Below are 20,951 nucleotides of genomic sequence, written 5' to 3'. Positions count from 1 at the left end.
CATTTCCTGAGATTGTTTTAATGAACTTAATTCCATTATGAGTAGAAAAAAAAATCCACTTGTGGTCAAAGAACATCTCCATTTATCATTTTGGATTGTTGGGGTTAATTATGATGATCTTGTTAACCAAATTTGATTGAAGAGAGGACGAGAGCAAATCCAAATTCAATGAGTTATTCAAGATGAAACTATCCACTCTCTCATGGTATTGAAAGTCTTTGAGTTGAATGTTGAAAAATCTAGATTCCCAACTATAACCCAAGGGTCATGCCATAAGAAAGTATCACTGCCATTTTCAATGACTGACAAAACGCTTTTTTTGAGAATAGGTAGGATTGACACCACACTATTCCAAGCCCATGACCCGCGTCTATTAAGGTCCTTTGGGTCAAAAAAAGATTTATTGTGGTAATATTTGGCTCTTAATATCTTCGACCAGAAAGCATTAGACTCGGATAGGAATCTACATCCCAGTTTAAGTAACAGTGCTTTGTTTGGGTGACAACATTGCTAAGTCCTAATCCTCCAAGGTGATATGGTTGACAAATTTTCTTCCAAGCAATAAGGTGCATCTTTCTAGAGTTACTAGAACTACCCCCATTCCAGAAACGAGCACAGATAGAGTCAATATTTCTACAAATTTTAATAGGAAATGTGAAGCATGACATAAGATAAGAAGGGATTGAATAGAGTGTGGATTGAGTGAGAGAATCTTGCAGCTAGCAAAGGATAGTAAACTGGCCTTCCATACCGAGAGACGATTATTTACATGCTCAACAATACCACGAATACTGGCCACTTGGGATCTAGGATATAAAAGATTACTTACTAGATAGGTGGTGTCTTTAGATAGATATAGGGTAATTTACACGCCACCCCCTGGAGAATGCCAATATTAGAGGGACACCCCCTCTCTTTCACCAAATTAGACTCGGACCCCCTACCGTCAGTCAGTGTTAGAGAATATGCCATGAATGCTAACATCAACAGTTTATTTTTTTTATATACCATTTTGCCCTTAAAAATAAGGGATATCCGATATTACCCTCACCTACATGCACCCCTTAACCTCATATCATTTGAAATGCTGACATCAACATCCCACCGTAGGTCACCAGAAGAAAGGAGGGTTTCTGGTGAGTGGATGAAGAAAGAAGGAATGGTGGCGGCACCGGAGTCCATAGGGCCTTTAACTCCGACCTTGGACTCATCAAATTGCTTCACTGTTGTAGCTCGATCACAGTTCATTGGCTCCAGTTGGGAGCAGAAGGATCTCCAGTAAACAAGGATATGAATCAGGTGAAGAAAAATGGAGTGTTTAGTAGCCAGAGAAGAGAGGAGTCACCCTAGAACAATGTTTTCCCGCCGCTGCAATTTTTGGGAACAGAAACGGAGAAGGGGAAGGGGCAAGGGTTATTGAGCCTTAGATGAAGATTCGCCGGCAACCATTGAACTTAACGTGAACGGAGACGGAGAAGTTGATGGGGGGCAACATAGTTGTTATTGTAACTTGGGCACTGAAGTGAAAAGCTTTATGGATGTGGTGGAAGTGAGAACACTTGAGCGGAAGCGAGTCATAGAAGCAAATTATAGTAGCAGAAAATGCTTAGATCCAAGTGAAGAGGGGTATTTTTGGGATAATAAGAAAATGGTGTTTTGGTCATAAGGGCTAAAGTGTCATTTCATAACATCACTTAACAGAGACTGACGACATGGGGTCCGAGTCTAATTTGGTGAAAGAGAGGGGGTGTCCCACTAATATTGGCATTTTTCAGGGGGTGGCACTGTAAATTACCCTTAGATATTTCCTTAATTCCAATGAGAGAACTCAAATGAATGCATTCACAATTAGGGACATTTTTAATGAAGAAGACACCATTTTTATCCAAATTGATATTTTGCCCCGATGGGTCAAGGAACAGTTCCAGAACAACTTTGATAGCTAATAAATCATCTAAAGTGACTCGACAAAAAATAAATGTATCATCCGTAAATAGAAGGTGGGAGACTTTGGGAGCATGTCGAGCCACTTTAATTCCCATAAAGAGGTTAATGGTCTCTATAGGTGGAGAGAAGACAGGATAGGACTTCCATAACAGTTAGAAGAAGATATGGACTCAATGGGCAGCCCTATCGAATACCTTGAGATGGTTCAAAGTAATCAAAAGAAGACCATTCCAACTTGATAGAATAAGTGACAATTGACAACAAATAACAGATTAAGTCACATCATTTATCACCAAAGCCCAGGAACTCAAAAATGGCCCTTATGACCCCCATTCTAGCTTGTTATATGCTTTTTCCATTGCCATGTCAAGCTTGATAGTAACAAAACCTATCATCCCTCTGACTTTGGAGTTTATTGGCCCTGATTTTGACAATAATTCTTTAAGATACATCGCATAGACTAATTGGTCAGAATTCTTCAACTCTGCATGCCTCCTCTTTTTTGGGTATAAGGCAAATTAATGTATGGTTTACCCCCAAAAGGAGAGTACAATTGTTAAAGAATTCTCTAACAAAAGTATCACATCATTTCCAATTAACTCCCATAATTTCTGATAGAAACATGCTTGGAAGCCATAAGATCTAGGAGCTTTTCAAGGGCTAATAGAGAAAACAACATTTCTGATTCCCACGTCCTTTGGAATTGAATTGATAGCTTCCAAGTCGGTATCCAAGAGGACCTTTGGAAACAGACATTCCACAAAAGATGGATCAAATGGATTTGATATGCTATAAATATTCCTTAAAAATGAAGCAAACTCACGGGCAATCCCCTGAGTATCATCAATCAATTCATTATTGGTGTTCCATAGGAAGTCAATCCTTCTTTTCCAAATGCGTTGCGGGTTCCTATCTCCATGGCCAAAAATTTTTGAAACCAAAATTTTTCTTCATAATCAAAATTTTGAGCAATATTATCCATCTAGGAAAACTGGTTTGAATCCAACAAGTTGGTTTCCAAAGAAAGAAATTTTGAAAGGTAATCTTTCTTAAGATGATCAATATGTCCAAATGTCAATCAGTTCCAATTTGACGGGATTCTATTGAATGGATAATTTAGTAATTAAATTATCACGGATGAAAATCACTCAATTTCGAGAGTAGAAAAAAAGGAAATTTGGGTGATGGGACCAACCATCTTGGTAATGGAATAGTTTTTTTAAGAGAAAATTACACTCCCCTCTCCTGTATGTTTCAAGTATTACACTTAGACCTCCTGTGAGGTTTGAAATTACAACCGCACCTTATACTGTTAACTTTGTTAGAAGTTCATGTTAACTGACTTACTCATTTACCCACGGGTAAAAACTCAGTGGCTGAGGTCTAAAGGGGTTACTGATTCATTGGTGAATTGAAATTCTGGCAATTCAAAGGGTTTATGCTCATCAGAAGTGGTTTCTTCTCTAATGTCGTAATGATCTCATTTGCGGAAGAAATCCAAATGAAGCTCTTTCACGCTCTTTCTTGCAGCAAATCCGATCCTTCTGTGTTTCCGCTTGGGAGGCGCACCTGCCGGAGGAGTCCAGTACTACTTACCTTGCAGGCTTGCACGGTTGTTCTCCCACAGGACTGTGCTTCGAGGATCCAGGGAATTCTTCGGGAACTCTAGGTACACTTCAGCCTTCGTTTACCTCTACCCCTTTTATTTCTTCTCTAATCTTGATTTATTTTGGGTTCTTACTCAAATGTAGTCCAAAGCAACTGTCTAATTTTGTACATTTCGCAGAAGTTAGTGGAACGAGTAAAATTTCTTGGGGGTTTTGGTTTTCCCTTTGATTTTTCCATTACTGAAGCTTGACTGCTTGAGTTGGAGTTTCTTGGTCGTGTTTGACCTTTTGAGACGATAAGTTTGGGTTCTTGGATGGCTTCAACTTTTTCAATTTGAATTTTTTGCTTTAATAGTCAGTATCTGATCTGAATAGGTTTCCTTTTATCCGAAAATGCATGATGGGTCACTTCTTTGGCGGCCAAGATTTTCCATGGCAGCAATCTTACTTTCTCATATCTCTGAAAGACTGAGCTCTTACTGGCCTTTACTTTGACATACAGAGGAGAGCCCACTAAGAACAGTAGAACAACTATGAGCATGAGAAATGCAGGTACTGCAAAACCCACTTTCCAGCCGAAATGATCTTGAATGTACACAATCACAGTGACTGCAAGAATGGTGGAAACCCCAGTAGAAGCATAGAACCAGTTGAAGAAGCTCTGTAAGATCACCTCATTGTTTGGTCTGTCTTTATTGATCAATTGATCTGCTCCAAAGGCAATGGAATATGGCCTAATGCAACCGGCTCCTATGGACATTAGCAGAAATGAGGAGAACAGGAGAGCCAATTGAGACGATGATGGCTGGCTCAAGGGAGAAGAAGGCTTCGTCTCTGGAACCACTGCTGTAAACCAAAGCAGAATCATCCCCTATTTAAAACTCACCAATCAATGTTCAAAATTGGATCTTTTGAAAGGATTTGAGTGAAACTAAAGTAAATTAATTAAAGCTTACGAGGAGGATAGAGAAGGAACCCAAGACGATGACACGAAATTGGCCCAAGTAAGAATCGGAGAGGAAAGCTCCAACTATGGCGAAGGCATTGGAATGAGCAGACCAGAGCAAGAAAATGGTGGTGCCAGTGGCGGCATTCAAGTTATAATCTCTCGTTAAATAGAATATCATATTGTGCATTAACCCATAGCTTGCAACCTTCTCAGACTATTCGTTCACTGCATCGTTTTTTCAGAGTTGGGGGCAAGTTCGTCATCTGCTATAGACTAAGGGTATTTTGGGGTTTATGGAAAAAGTGTAATATACTTAACTGTTCCTCACTCACGGTCAGGGTATGGTTGATAGAATCTAGAATTTAGAAGGGAGGGGAGTGTAATTTCCTCTTTTTTTTTTTTAAATGGAGTGTTTATGCAACAAAATTAGCGCTTCATTCTGTTAAATAGCCTTTTTTATGGTATCTTTTTTGGGAAGTGTTTCCTATGGAGGAGTGCAACTCCTACGCATGCCTGAGGACCAATGCAAGTGCACGAGGAAGCATCAACAAATGTGTATTTTTTATTTTATGCGGGGTGGGTTAATCATTTCATCCCCCATGTGTCAGGTGTAGGGGCCACACTCCTGCACATAAACCACTTTCCTATTTTTTATGGAAAAATGAGTCTATCTAGGAGTATGAGAGTTACACCTAGACACAGGGAGGGGGGATGTGACGACTGCCCCATCTCCAATGGAAGGCAAAAATGCCTACCTCTTTTATGCTTCCACGTGTGCTCCTATTGGCCCTCGCTCTGATGCAAGGGCTACACTATGAACAAAAAACGCTTTCCCTTAACCCTAAGCAAGCAGTACTATAAAACCCATATATTGGCTAAATAATTTTACCTCTTATTCTCTCTACTTACCAATATCACCTTAGGAGATTAATGGATATGGAATATTAACACCTCAAAAAACCCTAATTTGTCGAATACATTCAAACAGGGAATCTCGACCATTGATTTAATGTAAAGCTTCAATAAAATATTTGTAAATAATTATTTTAACAATAATATCTTTAAATAATTTTGTGAACATTTTACAAATTGCCACCAAGCTAGGAATTTTTTCGAATTACATTCAACCAATTTCTACTTGATATTCTCCCTATTCAAGAAGTGGATTCCTTATTGAGAATGTCGGAATCCAACACAGTGATAATTAGCTAGTATTGGCATTAACCTTTAATACACCAAAATGCATCAAGCTCACCAGCAACGGTGAGGACCTCTTAGGTTTGGAGAACAGAGTACCAATGATATAGAACCACTCTAGCACAGGTTGGTAGATTTTGGGACAACTCATTGAGTACTTCCACTTGGAAAAAAAAGACCTTTCTGCTTCATATTACTATAATGAGACCGGTTTGACTCCTCAGTCCTCAATGCAAACAATTTGTTCCAATATTGATTTATACTCTGCCCGAATACAGATAGGACGATAATTTTTGTCAAGATAAACTACTGTGGTCTTCGCTTCCAAAACAGGCTGAAAAAAAATATCATTGTTAACCCAATATTCAGTGGAAGTAATTAAGATAAGTTTAGAGCCATAGATGAAATAACACCTCTTGACTGGGTAGCTTGAATATGAAGTGCTCAAAGAATATCCTAGCAGCTGAGAAGCCAATGATCCTCACCTTCACTAGAAACAGGTCACCACTCTAAGCATGAAACAATGTAAAGAACAATCACTAAAAACATTTAAGCTGATTTGGTTTGAATGTTAAGCAAGCTATTACAATTTTTATCTGCATAAGCTGCTCAGCACATGAAATAACCACCATGAGAAATTAACAGATCAGTTGTGTACTTATCATGAATTAATCATTAAAATGATAGACATACTCTTAAATGACTGAGGTATTTAAAGGATGACTCTGTTACTGCCATTGCATCGCCAGCATGTGTAGTTGCATCTGGCCAGATGCCATATCTTCGAGACAGTTCAGTAAAAGCTGATTCTCAAAACAGGTAGAAGGGAATGTAAACAAAAAGAAAAATAACAGTATCAGACAAAGTTTGAAAGAACCATCAGTAAAAAATTGGTGATAATCTTTGTCATGAGTTTGCAGACAATAATCAAGTTCAATATTGATATAGTTGGTGCATAAAAAAGAACAGTAATTTTAAGGTCAATAAATATCATATCAGGTAGTAAAAAAGATGACTTGCTACATTTAGATTGCCAAAAAAATAGTATGAAGTGGAGATCCAATATCTTATAGTGGACAAGGAAGGTACTTTTCTTTTCCAATTACGAATTTGGGCAGCAGAGCCATTGGGGTTTTGCAATAAGGACACTTCTATTCTTCCTTGCTGCTTACCTAGCTGGATATCTTTCTGTCTGATCTTACGCTCTCAAAGTATGAGAAAAATAGTGTTCTTTCGATTGCTACCATCAGATGCCTCGTAATCACAGTGTTTTTCTTTATACTAAATCTAATCCTATTTCTCTTATGCAAGTTATTTCAAAATGGATTTCTTATTCTAGACTATTGAATTTTAATCCAAAATTGGAGTCCTCTGAATCTGAAGGTTCACTCACTTTAGCAAGTATCGTAATCTATTGCCAGTGGATCACCTGATTTTGAACTGTGATGTCAGTTTAGACCCATCAACTACTGAAGTTGGTTGGGCTACAATGTTGCTTTGCAATTGCCAATTTTGTTTTGCTACTATGTTTTGGAAACAGTATAAACTCAGGAGTTGAAGGAAGAGGACTTCAAAGGGACTTCAAAGGGCAAAGCAGCGGGGATTTGACGAAGTAGAGATTGTACTGGCTTATGCAGGAAACTAAGTAGGGATGGCCTTGGTAGTTATATCTTCTTTTGTATATATTTCTTGTATTATGTGATCATTTGTGTCTTCAACTAATTTGAAGACAGATTTATTTATTTTTATTTCCGTCACCCTCAGGTTAAGATTTTTTTTATTTTTGTTGCTAGGAAGGAGAAACAAGTAGTTCTGGTGGCTGTTAATATGTTACTTTTCTTTTCCCATCAAAAAATGAAAATTAGATGCCCATTTTTTTTTTTTACAAACAATAACAATTTAATCATGGATGCTGTTACTTTTCCTCATTCTTAAAGCCCTTGCCTTATTCCATCAGCCCTCGTTGAAACTACAAACTCTAACATGAAACCTTAGTTTTCATCATCTAAATCCCCATAAAAATAAATAAATAAAAAAGGAGAAAAATGAATTTTGAATCCCTTATATCTTGTTAATTTGCCATCTACTTCACCCTCAGCCAGTGAGAAGTATTCTTAAGCCGGAGCCTATTGCTTTCAAACTTCAATGAAACCTTTCTGATACATAATACCATGATTTTGAAGCATAATTTGGGAATCAATTTTTTCCCATATTGGTACTTTTCCTCTTGGACTGGATATCAGGAAAATATTCACTCGCATTTGTGTGATAAATTTCTTCCTATCAAGATTCTTTACTTGTGATACTGCCACTGAACCAACTTCTACTGCCATAACTTTTTTTACTATTAGATCTCCTCTTATGATTTTGTTACTAACATTAATTTTAACAAGTTCCTGAGGGCACTTGACAAGATGCATCTGATAAGAAAGTCGGTAGTACCATTATAGCATGGGCAGAATCCAAATCTAACTTAATGTATCTAATGTAAGTATACCAATATAGGGAAAAACTGTAAACTTTCCCTCTCCCTCTCCCTCTTCCTCTCTCTTCAGTTTTCGCTTCTCACTAATGATATTATAAAATAACTCTCCCCCTCCGCCATATTTTTTCCCTACCTTCTTTCTTCTATGCTTCTTCTTCCTACAGACAAAAAGGAATTCAACTTTCCTTCTAATAATAATCACATGGAGCGAAAACATGAGTTTTTTTTTTTTTTTTCTTATCTCTTTACTTTTAAGATGTGTTAGCTTTGAAAATGGGATTTCCAATTTTCCATGGCCATGAAAAGAGAATCCTTGAGGAAAGGATATATTTATTGATTCCAACAGTTTAGGCAGAAGGCAGATAGAAACTAAATGTATTATAGTACTCCTTTTTTTTTTAAATGGAAAATACTACTTCATTAAATTAACTAGTTCTTGATAAATATTGAGATGGATGAAGAAGAGGGAGAAGCAGGGGATTAGAACTACTCATCTAGTCTTCTGTGAAACTCAGAAAAATCAAATTGTGTACTTACATATGAAAGCACAGAAGTAACTAACAAACAGAATCTCTCAAGTTGAACAAGTTTGTCACAGTAAAGTCAAAATATGAAATCTCACCATGTTGGCAATAGGTTGCATAGATCGCACTGTTTACAACTCCATATTGATCCAATTCACTGTCTCGAACTTTAAGCTCAAGTTCAAATAACTCAGACTTCCTGAAAAGTGAGAAATTAACAGATGCCTCATACTTGAACCGTTTCGTTTGTCCTTTTCAGTTATATCAAGTGATCCAAACATAAATGGATAAAAACATGAGCTAACAGTCTCAAAAACAGATTAACACCAATCACTGTGCACTATAATCTGCTAACAGAACCCATAGAAATTTGATAACACGATGAACTTCGAGGGAGCTTACACACTCAAGATTTCATCCCCCAGATAAAACATATCACCAAACCCATAATACACAAACATATTCACCAAGGGGGTGGGGGACTGTGAGCTAGGTGGAACAAAAAAACCTCTCTCTACATATCCAGATTACAGAGAGGCAGAGGTTGAACAGATAACAGAAAGATAAAGCATCATTTATGCTTTCTGGAGTTCTTTAAATTGAGGTAAAATTCATTATTAACATGAAACTTCATTCTAGAACCAAGTCAGACTTATGGATTCTTAGTGCATATTTGGGGAAACATAAAACTTTTCAGGCTTATGTCTAGCTACTGAAGATAATAAGCCTAAAAAGAACTCACCCCACCACCCCACCCCCCCCCCCAAAAAAAAAAAAAAAAAACCCAACCCCAACCAAACATAACTGAAGAAAGGCACTTGCATTTTTAGATATTAAAATCCAAACAAAACATGATCAAGATAAAGAAAGAGGAGAAAAAAAAAAATAATGAATTTTTCTACAAAACCCAAAAATCAAAGCAATTTGAGCATTCTATTTGGACTGGTTAAATATTAACAACCCAAAAATATGGAAGGCATCACAAGAGTACCTTTTGCTACCCTGCGAGCCCAATGCCGCCACTACACCATGCCTAACTGGAGAAACACATTGGAGACTGGGTGAGGAGAGAGGTTGCAGGCGGCGCAACAGCCGGAAATCAGGTTTAGGCCGGCTAAGAGGGAACCTTGCATTGGCAAATGAAGTGGTTGGCAATGCCATCTGAGCAGAGGAAACAATACACTGCAACATTTCTACAATTTAAGTCAGGGGGTTCTTTACCAAAAGGGGAAAAAAAAAACCAGGAGGTGTTGGAGCCATGGAGAACCCTTTTAAGGTCTCTGGGCCTTCGTGAAAACCCATTAAAGCAACCGTGCTTCATACTTCGTAGTCGATTGCACAACTCCTCGTCTTCTGGTCTCATTCCCTCACTATCAATGGTTTAGTTGATCTGTTACTGAACTGCTCACATTTCCCATCAGAGATTAATGGCGCGGATGACTGAAGTAGTGATTCATAAAACATGGCTGCAGATCATCAACCTCATTATCAACCAAAGGATTCAATTTTGAATCCAAAGAGAAAAATCTCTATCTTCACAGTTTGTGACATATAGCTTTTCTCATAAATTGCCAGGATGTGGGCTGGTTGAATAAAAGGACCTTATTGAGTTACAGCCATCTCGCTCAATCGCTTTTTCTACGCGGGACATTGATCAGTAAGGATCGACAGTGGAGTTTTACCAGCCATGGCCTTCACAGCTTCAACCATGTAGCAAATAGTCCATTTCAGTTTCTTTTCCCTATATTTAGAAGACAAGTAAAATAAATAAATAAAAAAAATAGAAAAAGATTGACACATCAAATAATCATTGTGTGAGTATGATAAAATTTAGAGGATTAATCTCTACGTCTCTTTGACTATTACAACGTAAGAATTAAATTGTCATTTCAATTCACTTGAATGTATGATTCAAGAAGTTAAAAAAATTCATTATGTGGGTACTAATGTAATTCCCTTTCTTCGAGATAGGATCAAGTCCTCATTTGAGAATTATTTTCATATGGGTTAATCATCCCAAGTTAAATCTACTCAACAACTAACTCTGTGATAAATTTCATTACAGTGGATCAACTCCTACAAGAATGTAGGAGAATCTGATCCACTTTCTCCTCCCCTTTCCTTTTGTTTCCCTCTCTACTTCCTATTTCTGTCCCCATGTCTTCATCTCCTCTCTCCTTGTCCCTGGCATCTCTCGCTGCCCTACACCTCCTTGCCTCTGCTCCTCTGCACTCCACCCCCTTAAAGCAAGAACAGAGTATGGTTATAGAATGGGCAACTGACAAGGTCTGAACGTGGGTTGCTGGAATTAGGATCTAAAATAGAGCATCTGTATGGAATGGGTATAAAAACGGCATTTTCCTTAGGGAAACTAATTTCTAATATTAGATTTATTGTTCCTTCAAACGCAGAACTCCAAACCCTAGTTCCACCCAGAACCACCGTTGTGTTACTCGTAAGGGTTCAAGCTTGAGCAAATCGTTTAATTTGGGATCCTGGTAAATCCATGAACTAAGACCAATTCATCAAGCTTCAATTTTCTGTAACTCAACTCTCAAGGATCAATGTTCCAACAATCAACCTACAATAAGAACGGAAACGAGCCTTCTACCCTCCACTTGAGGGTCTTTGTAATGCATTTCTAAAGTGGAAGATGATTTCGGGATTGGATCTATTTCTCCATCACTTGTCCTACTAGTGAACATCCAACACTTGTCGCTTTTGCTTCCAAATATATATATTTTTCATCATGTAATAACAAGAAATGAGACATATATTGAATATTCATCCATACAATCAGGTGAGGTAGGAGCAATGGGTACATTCTCCCTGATTTCAAGAAACAAGAATTCATGCTTGATGTGACTGATTTGGATGTGTCTTCCTTTGCAACAAGGTCATGATTGTGGCCTTTCACAAATTTGGCAACACTGGATGCGCCTGTGATTGTTTTATTCAGTAATACTGTCTTACAACCAACTCTTGCTAGACTCGAATCGACCCTTCAAAACGTTCCCATTTGTCATTATAATTCCAAAAACCTACTTTGTGTCACGGGTACAATTATTATGCAAGTGTCCTTTCATCTTTTTTATGCAAGTGTCTTTTCAAATTTTTTTTTTTTAATCAATGTATCCAGGCCAGTTTACATGCACCTCGACTAATCCTTGGGGAGACAAGTAAAGGAACCCACATCCATGGTTTTCACTTAAATCATAGATGCATATATGGGGAATCGAACCAAGAACCGTGCGCTTATCCACACAATCCCCAAAAGCAGACATTAGACCTAGGGGGGAGAGAGAGAGAATATAATACATTATTATGGAGAAATTAAAAAAGAGCAACCCAATGCACGAGGCTCAAGCTATTGTGGGGTCTAAGAGGGGCAAGTTGTTTATAGCCTTACCCCCTGTTTTGTAGAAGATACTGTTTTCAAGTTTTAAACATGTGACCAACATGTTGCAATAGTGCGACTTAATCGTTGTGCCACAGGTTCGCCATTATTTTGGAGAAATTGTGCTACAAATATTATATTGAAATTTACTTACATTTTAAAAAGGTTATTACAAATTCCTATTGTAGAGGTTGGCATTCTCTCTCCCTCCCTGGCCTGTTATCTCTCTTCGATCTCTGTGGCTACAATTGTTCTTGTTAGGTCAAACACCAAGAAATACGAAAAATAAAGAGACAATAGATCTGCATGACATAAAGATTTAATGCGGTTCACACACCAGGGTAGTGTGCTGCATCCTCGGGCAAAGAAGAAGATGTTTCACTATGTAGAAGAGAGATTACACCCTGATTTCAAGAAACAAGAATTCATGCTTGATGTGACTGGTTTGGATGTGTCTTCCTTTGCAACAAGGTCATGATTGTGGCCTTTCACAAATTTGGCAACACTGGATGCGCCTGTAATTGTTTTAATCAGTAAAACTGTCTTACAACCAACTCTTGCTAGACTTGAATCGACCCTTCAAAACGTTCTCATTTGTCATTATAATTCCAAAAACCTACTTTGTGTCACGGGTACAATTATTATGCAAGTGTCCTTTCATCTTTTTTATGCAAGTGTCTTTTCAAATTTTTTTTTTTTTAATCAAAGTATCCAGGCCAGTTTACATGCACCTCGACTAATCCTTGGAGACAAGTAAAGGAACCCACAGCCATGGTTTTCACTTAAATCGTAGATGCATATACAGGGAATCGAACCAAGGAACGTGCGCTTATCCACACAATCCATAGAAGCAGACATTAGACCTAGGAGAGAGAGAGAGAGAGAGTATAATACATTATTATGGAGAAATTAAAAAAGAACAACCCAATGCACGAGGCTCAAGCTACTGTGGGGTCTGAGAGGGGCAAGTTGTCTGTAGCCTTACTCCCTGTTTTGTGGAAGATATTGTTTCCAAGTTTTAAACCTGTGACCAACATGTTGCAATAGTGCAACTTAACCGTTGTGCCACAGGCTCGCCCATTATTATGGAGAAATTGTGCTACAAAAATTATATTGAAATTTACTTACATTTTAAAAAGGTTATTACAAATTCCTATTGTAGAGGTTGGCATTCTCTCTGCCTCCCTAGCCTGTTATCTCTCTTCGATCTCCGTGGCTACAATTGTTCTTGTTAGATCAAACACCAAGAAATACAAAAAATAAAGAGACAATAGATCTGCACGACACAAAGATTTAACGAGGTTCATACACCAGGGTGGTGTGCTGCATCCTCGGGCAAAGAAGAAGATGTTTCACTATGCAGAAGAGAGATTACACCCAAGCAACGGTGAGAAAACTCGCCCAGAATCCCCAGCTCGAAAAATCCTCAAAATACAATGACTTTCTCAACAAGCAACAGTACATTATATATACTCCAAGTCACGGATCGATCCGGTCGAACATACCACGGGGGCTACGCCCCCCACACCCCCATACAAGATCAATGATGAGCTCCAGGCTTGGGCCTATCAGCCCAACCCCTCTACTTCCATTACAAATCTTAAAAAACTTCTCATTCAAGTCGCCACCAAAATATGTCGGAGCGGGTCAATCTTCAAAATTAGTCAAAAATTCGAGACAAACTTAATAGTTTTTACTAGGTGCAGCTACAGTTTCCTCTTTCCAGCAAGAACCAACAATGGTGGGAAACTTTCCCTATTTTCTATCGAATATACCATATTATATTTTTAATTATATAGTCTTATTGTATTTTTTTTTTTTTTTTATAATAATATATAGCATAGATCTATATGTGGATAAACTATATACATTATATCGCGTAAAAGTACATGTCCTTTATTCAGTGACTTAGATTTAATAATTCTAATCTAATGGACCCTAAAAAAAGACTGAAGGGATTCTCCCTTAATCATTGGTTAAGAGAAACTCAAACCCATTCTTTTATCTGAATGGACTTAAACCTTCACTCTGACCTATACTGTGTGATTTCAATTGAGTGGGCTTCTTTCCCATTCATAAGAGCCAATGGGAACTGGAAACTGTAGTGGGCTAAAAATGCATTGGGAGTTGGATAATTAGGTCTTCTCTGTCAGAAAAGATGTGCTCACATCAGTTGCCATAACTATGCATTCTGGTGGCTGGACATGTGAGGCAATGGTCTGCCTTAACTTTGACACATGAGTGTTGTAGTGGTTTTTTCTTTTAGGTGGGGTCAATATTGATGGTTTGGTTATACAGCTTTAGATAGAATCTCATACCAATTTGGACAGCCTCATCTTTTTTGTTCAATCCAAATTGAAAATTTTCAAACCCAAGAACCTGCTTATTCTAGCATATCTCCTCCCATTTAAAGAACTTCTTAACCTCCCTATTTTTCTCTCTTTCCAACTCCTGACAATATGAGACTAAAGAGAAATGACCAAGTTTTCCTTAAGTTAAGGTGAAGGGGAGTCTTTTGACCACAACTTTTGGACGGGCGGAGAGGTAAGTGCAAAAATGGAAAGGCATGTTCGTCCACTCATGAATAAAGGGGAGGGATCTTATAGGACCCTAGGAAGGTGGCTGAACCCTTCCGTGCATATTGGAGAAAAACTTTTGCCAAATGAAAATGTCCATCTGATAAATGCTTAGGAAAATTACCACATTGCCAATGTAAAGTGTCCCTCTCATATAAATTTTTTATTATTTTTTCTCAGCTATTCTAGAAATATTGACCCATGTGAATGATGCCTTTTACCATAACACTTATTGATGTGGCGTACAGATTCCTCTTATGCTAGTGGTGTGGGAACCCTCTCCCATATGTTTATTACAAGCATTGCCTTAGTGAGTTTTAACTCTTTTTTTCTTTGGTAGAATAGTAAGTTAAACTTCAACCCATATGTATTCTTGGTTACTGAAAATAGAGTTTTCAATATTTATACCAGATACAATTCCTTATTAAGGAGCAAATAAGGATAATGAAATTTTAATTTTGAAAAAAAAAAAAAAAATCTCGTATCTCAAGTGAATGATGATCTGACCATTCCAAGATGGATGGATGATGGATCAGAGCTAACTTCACTATAAATACAATGAGAACAATAGTTCTTTGTAAAAGTAGAAAAATAGAATAAGGATAGCAATTGACATAGGAAAATAACATGAGCAATGCATGCTGAGTGAACCTGACAGCTAAAGGGCATATTCATCATGCATGATCTGTTATGAAATAAACCGGCACAAATTAATATAGAATAATAACAAATAATTTAGCCTTATCCTAACTAAATGGGGTCGACTACATCGATCTTATCAAAGAAGTAGAAGAAAAGTTTAAGTAAAAATGTTATGAACACAATATACAATAAAATCAGTAAATCTCATCTAAATAGGGTTGGCTACTTGAATTCTTTCCCTCCAATCAGATCTAAGCACCAAAGAATTAGAAATAAAGTAATAAACTATCACTCAGCCTGTAGAACACTTCAAACTTAGCAAAAATGATGCAAGGCATCCACTAGAAAAAAGAGATGAAATTTTGCCTAATAATAATGGCTTGCTTGACAAGAAACATAAGGGGTGGAATTTTATAACCAGCCTTGGCCCAGCTTGCATTTAGCCCCATTCATGTATATATATATATATGTGTGTGTGTGTGTGTGTGTGTGTGTGTGTGTGGATACCAAATCTGCCATGTAGCATATAAATATAAAATAATTACACTTAACATAAGCAAGTGGTAATAGTCAGAGATGATATAGGTTGCTTGGCAAAAGCATCAACCACAATCAACCACAACCAAAAGAACCAATGATGAAATATCTAACATTTTCTAACTAATAGTTCTTCGATATTGGAATTCCTTTAGTAAAGACGTATTCTATTTAAAGAAAATACATCCATCCATCCATGCATACCTACGCACCTACAGACATAAATATATACTTGCACAGAATTAAGATGTCCTAGAAATTTGATTAATTTTATTCTTCAATTGTGTACAGTAGTGGCTTTTTATTTATTTTTATTTTTTTTAAGGTGATTTACATCAACCTCCCCTAAAATTTGCCTATATTAAATCCTCCCCCCTAAAAATCCATTTATTACATTTAAACCCAAAAACTTGACACCGTTAGACTACTGTTAGTTTTGAATTTTAAAAGATAAAATTGCCCCTAAACACTTTATATACCTATAACACCCCTCTTCTCTCTTATAAATCAACACCTATCACAAACCAAAGGAGAAGGACGCCCACTTTTACCTTGTTCGGCCACGGTGCAGAGGAGCTGCCGTTTCCGGCGAAGGTGGAGTGAAGCTCCCCTGAAAAGCCATGATTATAAAAGCCACAAAAGATAGGAATTAGTTTTCAGACAAGATATTTCAGTCTTTCGCTACTCTTTTTTTTTTTTTTCTTTTTTTTGCTTAAACTGACTTATGAGGTGTTACTTTTTGGGCTTAAGTGTAATAAATGATTTTTTAGGTGGGAGGATGTAATATAGTCAAAAGCCAGGAGAGGTTGATGTAAATCTTTTTTTTTTTTTTGGGTGGGGGTTGGAGGGGGAGGGGAGGGGAAGTTTCTTTACTACTTCATAAACATCTTTTTTTCTTCTCAAGCCAATTTCCTATCCCAGTAGACAATAATATGCTTATTCCTTGGGAAATCAATACAAATAGAGACAACAGCAGAAAGTTTGGATTTAATGTCGAAGGAGACGGAGTCCTAAATCTGATGAAAAAACTGAGAGTTGGAGGTCCATTTACTGAGATAACACTCCATCCAAAGCTTGACATTATCCACTGAAATTAAAACTAAGCCACAAAAGTTTGGGTCCCCTCGAAATCAAATTGTTTTTTAAGTGAAATAATTGTGCCAGGCATGAGCTTAATTTGTATTCATAGAGAATTAAATTACGTTTAAACTAATCACATAATAAAAAAGTCAGCAACTCCTCACTCTACATTAAATAAGTTCTACACTACAATTTTTCCCGTCTTCACAATCTCTAGTTCTTAGCTTGGCTCTTCAAAACTGCAAAAGAAAGTAGCAATAGATATTGGGTTTCTACTCTATAAATACTTGGTGCATTCATCCCAACTTTTTCCTAGAAGAAACTTCATATGGTTCTGTTGGTGTATGATGTCTTGTATTCCATTGCAGTTTAATCCAGGGACACCTAGTGCAGACGTCCCGATAGAACCATGCAGGCGCCCTAACAGAACAAAACCCCTCTCTGTAAGCAATAATGAGAGGTGTGAGGATAAGCGCTGTAACCCTATTTTCCATTGATAGTGAAGTAGAATCTCATCTCACCAAGGACGTAGGCAATCTTGTCGAACCTCATAAACCTGTATGCATTGTTTGTTAATATTTTTCCAATACATTCTGCATTGCTTTTAGGGTTGCATTTTTTATCCTACCAAAAAAAAAGGGTTGCGCTTTCTAGAGGCTCATCATGGGACCCATGCACTGTATGCATAATTTGAAAGTGGCATTCTCTAGGGGTTGGTACTGTAAATTTTCCATATACTAACGATCACATTGGAGTTCTATCCTATCATATGTCTTATTAATTTAAAAACTTATTTTAAGGGAAGCTCATGTCTGTACATGGTCTAAATGCAGCCTCCTCTACAATTGGTAGCGATGAAGACCGAAAAATAAAAGCACATACCATGCCTCCTCAGGTTTGCATTCTCATTGACTAACCTCGATTTTTAGGCAAGTGATGCCTCCAATTGAAGTCTCACCTATGAATTGTTCAATAAGATCAAACCTACATTACTATAGAAGATAAATTTATGATGGTTCATTTTATAATTACTTGAAAGTAAATTGAAAATTTAGAAGGCATGGTAGGGGTCTTGCTATAAAATATACAATACTCCCTTTTATCTGCAGGTCATCACTGCTATTGCATTTGAGTCCACCCAAGTTCCTTTCAGGTACCAAGGAGATCATCAAGAGAATCAATCAGTCCATGACAAGATGAATCCACTGATAATAGCACCACTGCAAAGCACTGTTGAGTTCAATAACAATGCCACAAAGAAATTCAGAAACTTTTAATAAGGCAAAGAATAGTCATAAATCTTGATAACGCAATTGGTATTTTCATCATACTTTACTAGTTACATTGCAGAAGTCAGTTGGCATATTTGGCTAGAGAATAAAATCCAGGATAAGAAATAAGGTCGGAATTAGATTCACTGGGACCCACTCCACTTAGCCAAATTTTAAGCCATTCAAAAACATCAGAGGAGAAGGAGAGATAAAAATCTAAATGTAAAGAAGTATCAAAAACAAAGTTCAAGGTAAGGGAGTATCTGTAAATATATACTAGTGTTCTTCTCTTGTGAACTTGCTCAAAGGATCTGGGTGGCCGGACCGTTAGGCTTAAGACCCTCATGCCTTCCTTTTACTTTTGTAGCTAGATCAATAATGTATTTTTTTTAACTCTTGTAACTTAAATCTGACTAAGTGATGGGGACATCAAGGTGTACAGACGCAAAAAGAAGAAGAAACAATTATCTTTGTGGCTGGAAGAATAGAAAGAAAAAGAACGAGGAAGAAAATGAGGCTCGATCCAGCCTTTCTAGCACTGGATCGAGTCCCTCTCTCTTTCCAGATTTCAGCAAATCTTGTGGGCCCCATAAGTTGTTAGTTTAGTAGTTTATTTTTAGAATATTCTTTTCCTTGTTAGTCTTTTAATTAATTAGGAAACTACTTTATTAGTTGTTAGTTTTTAGGAAGTCTTTATTTATTTCCCAATTGGCTCTTTTTATTTAATAACTACGTTTATTATTTATGTAATGGCTTAGGCCACGATGGGGTTAATGAATGAACAATATTTTTTTGAATGCAAAAGGCTATCGTCCTTCTCTCTCTCACGATTTCTTCTCACTCTCAGTTTCTCTCTTTTCACGCCTTTCTCTCTCTTTCTTTCTCTCTATTCTCTCTTTCTCCTCATTCCTCTCTCTCTTTCACTTCCCTGTTTTATCAATTATTGTTCTGATTTGTTGCGGTTACTGAGTATTGTAGAATGGAGATCAACTCAGTTGTAAAATATTCATCGGAATGCGATTGAACAATTAATCACCAAACTGGAATTTTTCCTTCATTAAATAAGGTGGACTGCACTCTTATCTTGGAAGACCTTGAGTTCTTCTTTACTCCTCTGACTTGAATAGTAGGTAAGTAAGTAAACTAAACCCCCCCCCCACCTCCATTAATCCCCTATTATATGTTGCAGCCCATTATCATTGAAACCAGCCCCTGTCCCTTTGTTTATGCCTATTTTACTTACTGTTTTAAGTCTTTTCTTCACTGTTATATCTGTAAAACCTTTGCTGATTTTTTATTTTAGTTGGCTGCTAGAGGACATTGATTGTTTGCATATCTTATTTGGTATCTAGATTGATTTGTGCTGAATCTAACATTCGTATGACATTTGTTCCCTTCCCAATGTCCCCACTTGAAGCTTAAATAAGTTTTTATGTGTTTTTCCGCTTAGATTGATATTGCTCCAGGCTACATATTGATTTATCTTTATTTATTGCATGTTGAATCTTATTTTGCTGAGCATATCTAAATCCCAACCTAATCCCATAACCTCCTTAAGTTGTATTACCCTAATTGAGTCATTCTTGTAGGGACCTTAGTTGTCTAGGAAATCCACTACATCATCTTGGTATCAGAGCATGGTTTTGTCTAGGTTTAGGGTAATTAGGTACAACTATCCATTGTTTATATGTCTTACCTTTTGAGGTATTGTCTCCGTTACAATCTGTCTGTAGTCGAGTCTGAATTAAAAGAGCGTTACCATAGGTTAGAGGACACCCTTTTTTCCCTTAAATTGGTGGGACCAAATAGCATTGGATGCTATTCCCACCAAAAGCACAATTGAGAGGGAAATTTCTGACCTCAAGATTGAGAGGGCTAACTATATGTCTCAATTGGAGATTCTGAGTAGACCTTGAGTCTTTGGTGGCAACCGTACCTTAGCTATCCATCTCCTTATGTCCACTCGTAATGGTAGAGCATATCAGGATATGTCTGACCTCCCTAGCACCTCCACCCAACCTGAGCAGTTGGTTGAATTCATGAAAGCCATCCAAGCTACCCTCCAAGCTAGCCAAGTTGTACAGGAGACACAGGCTGCCCATCTCCAGAGCCTTACCGATAAGTTGGTTACCCTCAAGACAAGTGCCCAAAATCCTGATGGACGGCAAGGTCGTAACACTACTGGCATTGAACCTAGGGACAAAGGCCTTAACCCTGAGAAAGTGAACGACAATAACTCACTGATGGTTATAACCAGATGAGAGATAACTTCCAAGGCCTAGGGCATGGCAGAGGTTGGGGTAGGGGTCGCAGACCACCGCCAAGACACCATACCCAGTATGGAGATGATGAAGGTTATGAGTATCATGATAGGAGCTTTGATGTCAGACGGATGATTAAGGTAGATGCCCCTACCTATGATGGTCAGATTGATGTTAGGATCCTTCTGGATTGGTCAAGCAGATGGATAGGTACTTCGATTTCTACAATATGTCAGAGGAAGTCCGCTACTGATTTGCTAAGTTCAAGCTTATTAGAGCTACCGAGGACTTTTGGACAGACCTAAAGTACTAGGAGGACCACCTAGGACTTGAGCCAATCACCACCTGGGTAGAAATGCAAGAGAAGCTCAAGAGAAAATTTTTTCCTATCACTTTTAGGCTCCAGTTGTTGAATGAAATGAATACCCTGAAGCAAGAAAAGTTGACTGTGATTGAATACATGAGCAAGTTCAATGAA

General features: G+C 37.6%; 2 protein-coding genes across 2 annotated transcripts; both read right to left on the bottom strand.

Moving 5' to 3' along the window:
• Window positions 1–3,909: 3,909 nt before the first annotated feature.
• On the bottom strand, window positions 3,910–5,851 carry LOC122094774 (protein NRT1/ PTR FAMILY 1.1-like). Its single transcript, XM_042665375.1, has 3 exons — window positions 5,759–5,851; window positions 4,511–4,717; window positions 3,910–4,425 (listed from the first exon to the last, which is right to left on the bottom strand). The coding sequence occupies exons 1-3, from the start codon at window positions 5,849–5,851 to the stop codon at window positions 3,910–3,912; spliced, it is 816 nt and encodes a 271-aa protein (XP_042521309.1).
• Window positions 5,522–10,431, bottom strand: LOC122057332 (acyl-acyl carrier protein thioesterase TE3, chloroplastic-like). Its single transcript, XM_042619384.1, has 5 exons — window positions 9,701–10,431; window positions 8,808–8,908; window positions 6,394–6,503; window positions 6,114–6,209; window positions 5,522–6,034 (listed from the first exon to the last, which is right to left on the bottom strand). The coding sequence occupies exons 1-5, from the start codon at window positions 9,898–9,900 to the stop codon at window positions 5,921–5,923; spliced, it is 621 nt and encodes a 206-aa protein (XP_042475318.1). The 5' UTR covers window positions 9,901–10,431; the 3' UTR covers window positions 5,522–5,920.
• Between the last annotated feature and the right edge of the window lie 10,520 nt (window positions 10,432–20,951).

This window comes from Macadamia integrifolia, chromosome 12, assembly GCF_013358625.1.
Source record: "Macadamia integrifolia cultivar HAES 741 chromosome 12, SCU_Mint_v3, whole genome shotgun sequence".
NCBI classification, from domain to species: Eukaryota; Viridiplantae; Streptophyta; class Magnoliopsida; order Proteales; family Proteaceae; genus Macadamia; species Macadamia integrifolia.
Note: the sequence above shows the minus strand (reverse complement) of the source record. Positions and strands in the feature narration are given on the sequence as shown.

Bases quoted from the DNA above. Each gene is read 5' to 3' on its own strand.
- LOC122057332 (XM_042619384.1), bottom strand. From the start codon at position 9,900: ATGTTGCAGTGTATTGTTTCCTCTGCTCAGATGGCATTGCCAACCACT. The intron at 8,909-9,700 runs GTACTCTTGTGA...CTCACTTTTCAG, and splicing joins GGCTCGCAGGGTAGCAAAAG to GAAGTCTGAGTTATTTGAAC. The intron at 6,035-6,113 runs GTGTTATTTCAT...ATTTTTTTTCAG, and splicing joins TCAAGCTACCCAGTCAAGAG to CCTGTTTTGGAAGCGAAGAC.
- LOC122094774 (XM_042665375.1), bottom strand. From the start codon at position 5,851: ATGAGTTGTCCCAAAATCTACCAACCTGTGCTAGAGTGGTTCTATATC. The intron at 4,718-5,758 runs GTGAGCTTGATG...GTGAACGAATAG, and splicing joins AGAGGTCCTCACCGTTGCTG to TCTGAGAAGGTTGCAAGCTA. The intron at 4,426-4,510 runs GTAAGCTTTAAT...AGTTTTAAATAG, and splicing joins GTTCCTTCTCTATCCTCCTC to GGGATGATTCTGCTTTGGTT.